This window comes from Nematolebias whitei, chromosome 2 (genome assembly GCF_014905685.2).
Source record: "Nematolebias whitei isolate Nwh7 chromosome 2, NemWhi1, whole genome shotgun sequence".
Lineage (NCBI taxonomy): Eukaryota > Metazoa > Chordata > Actinopteri > Cyprinodontiformes > Rivulidae > Nematolebias > Nematolebias whitei.
Window position 1 is genome coordinate 58,432,906 of NC_056499.1, and position 2,482 is coordinate 58,435,387.

Below are 2,482 nucleotides of genomic sequence, written 5' to 3' on the forward strand. Positions count from 1 at the left end.
AAAAGTGTGGATTATTGTAACCTGGATTAAAAGTGTGGATTATTGTAGTGAAGCCTTCGTCTTCAACCATGGACAGAGGCCTCGTGTCAGTGACGATCATGTTCAGGATGTTTCAGTGAAGACAGCTGCTGCTGTGGTGTCCATGATGTCTGTCCATCATGAAGGATGTTGTTTGTTGTTGTTGTTGTTTTCTGGAATGAGAGAGACAGTATAGTACCGGTTATGTATTATAATTTACAGCAGTTCAAGAAATGCCTTATTTCACTTTCAGTGTTACGTTAAGGCAAGTAAGTATGGGGTGCCGTTTGTAAAGTTACACGGTCAAAAATTAACAGCAATATTTTGGTTTATTTAGCCTTTAATAAGGAAAAAAAATTCCAGTCATATTTTCACCATGTTATTCATACATTTATTAATGTCAGTTTCCAACTAAATATTTAGTTTACAAACTAAATACTTAACTTGCAAGTTAAATATTTAGTTAGTAAACAAAATATTTAGTTATAAACTAAATAATTAATTTCTAATCTAAACCTTTAATTCCTAAACTAAATATTTAATTTGGTAACTAAATATTTGGCTACAGACGGTGCGCACAGTGTCTGTGTGACAGGACGCTGGAGTTTGTGGGAGCTTTAGACCTTGGGAGTGAAAGCCACTTGTTAAACGGGGCCAAAATGTAAACTTTTTCAAACTATGGGCCAGTTTCAGAATCTACATTAACTCAAGTTAGATACCAAACATCTTTTTTTGGTTGCAGGTTCCTCAACAAGAGTTCGGTCTCATTTGACGTTATGTGTTGCACTTTTGACATCATAATCAAAGATTACTGAAAAAAATCAAGTGAAAAAGCATTTTACATTTAAAATAACATGTTGGGGGCCAGATGTCAACAAGGCCCCGGGCCTTGAGTTTGACCCATACGCTTTAGACCCTGTTCAGGTGGCTGGCTGCCACTGACACCAGGTCAGTAAGAGGACCAGGTACGAAGAGCATTTTAGAGAGGCTGAATCTCAGAACTACAAGCGCATCAAAACAGTCAGAATATCATGAACAAGCTAAATGTTTGTCCTTCCACAAAGTGAAACTCATTTATTACATCAAGTGAAATATTTCAAGCCGAGAATGTTTACTATGCTCCACTGTGAAGAACGGTAAGGTTTGAGATGTGTAACCCTTGTTGGAGTGTTTGAAATGAGCGTGTGGAAGGTGAAGGCAGGATGTGAGTGAAGCTGTGCTCCGTGTCGTCCCTGCAGTGTACAAGAAGGACCAGAAGGGAAAGAAGGAGGTTTCTGAGCAGAAACGCAAAGATAAAGAGAAGAAGGTCGACTCTGAGAGCAGCAAGTACAGAGAGGAAGAGGAGGCTGATGAAGAGGAGGAGGAGGAGCAGCAGCGCATGGAGGAGGAGCCTGAGGAGGAGGAGGACGTGGAGAACTAGAGCCTCCTGGACTCCATCAGAGGAGGCCTGATCAAACCAAACGCTCTTTTGTTTTCACTTCAGCTGAACTTGGTGACTCACATCAACCAAAGTTATCCGAAACGAAGAAGTTGCTGCTGATCAGGTTTTCTGACTGTGGGTTTACATTTACAGCTTCATGTTGAAAGAAGAGTGCATTTTGAGTAATGAAGGATGCCACCTCTGATGCATTTTCTTCTCCAGCAGCTTTAAGTGAACCTGAACATTACACGAGTCACTTAGTCGAAGGCGAGGCGTGTTGTGCTCTCCAAACATCTGTCAACATTCTCTGCTCCCGCCCATAACTTGATCTGCTCAAGATGATTTAATAAAACGTCATACCCACATGCATCACAACTAGACGAGTCACGTCCAGCTTCACGGTCACACGTCAAGGTGTTCTACCAGGACTTGGCTTTTCTGGGCCGTTGCTACAGACCACTGTATGATAGTTTGTCGACGGGCGTATGTGCCGTACGCAGTACTCTTGTTTCTCTGGGGTTTTATATCATTTGTACTTCTACAAACATGTCTGGAAACTTTCAATAAATTGTTTTTTGTATAAAATGAAAGCTGATGTCTCAGACAGGAAGTCCAGATGAATGTACCACCATGACAGTAGTGAAAATCCCTCCGTCAAAACCTCATCAAGAACCTGAAATGTTTATGGCCCGTTTATGATGAGGTTCTATCATTCAGCCCATTGAACCTCACCAGCAGCTCAGCACTCGGAGGATAAGTTGTGAATGGTCCTCAGCTACTACCACGTCCAGGTTTAGCTCAGTGTCTAAAAATGGCTGACATAAACATTTTAGTGTTAAGATCAGTAAGCTGTGGTGGCCATCTTGAATGGGCTTGATTAAAAAGTTAACTCCAGCGGTTACTTCCAGATGGTACTTAAATCTGTCCAGTGGTTCATGAGATGTTTTGTTAAAAGACATACTTGGGCAAAAACTATATTGGCTCTTTGCCTTTGGGGGCAGTTAATAGAAAGACCGAGCTTTTTTGAAACAGCTGAAGCTGAAC

At 41.2% G+C, this 2,482-nt stretch overlaps 1 protein-coding gene across 1 annotated transcript in view; it reads left to right on the forward strand.

Annotated features, from left to right (window-relative positions):
* Window positions 1-1,985, forward strand: part of pole3 (polymerase (DNA directed), epsilon 3 (p17 subunit)) — a 16,744-nt gene extending 14,759 nt beyond the window's left edge. The window contains exon 4 of the mRNA XM_037692533.1: window positions 1,257-1,985. Coding sequence (XP_037548461.1) covers window positions 1,257-1,438 — 182 coding nt within the window. The 3' untranslated portion in view covers window positions 1,439-1,985. The remainder of the gene's footprint in view (window positions 1-1,256) is intronic.
* The last annotated feature ends 497 nt before the right edge of the window (window positions 1,986-2,482 follow it).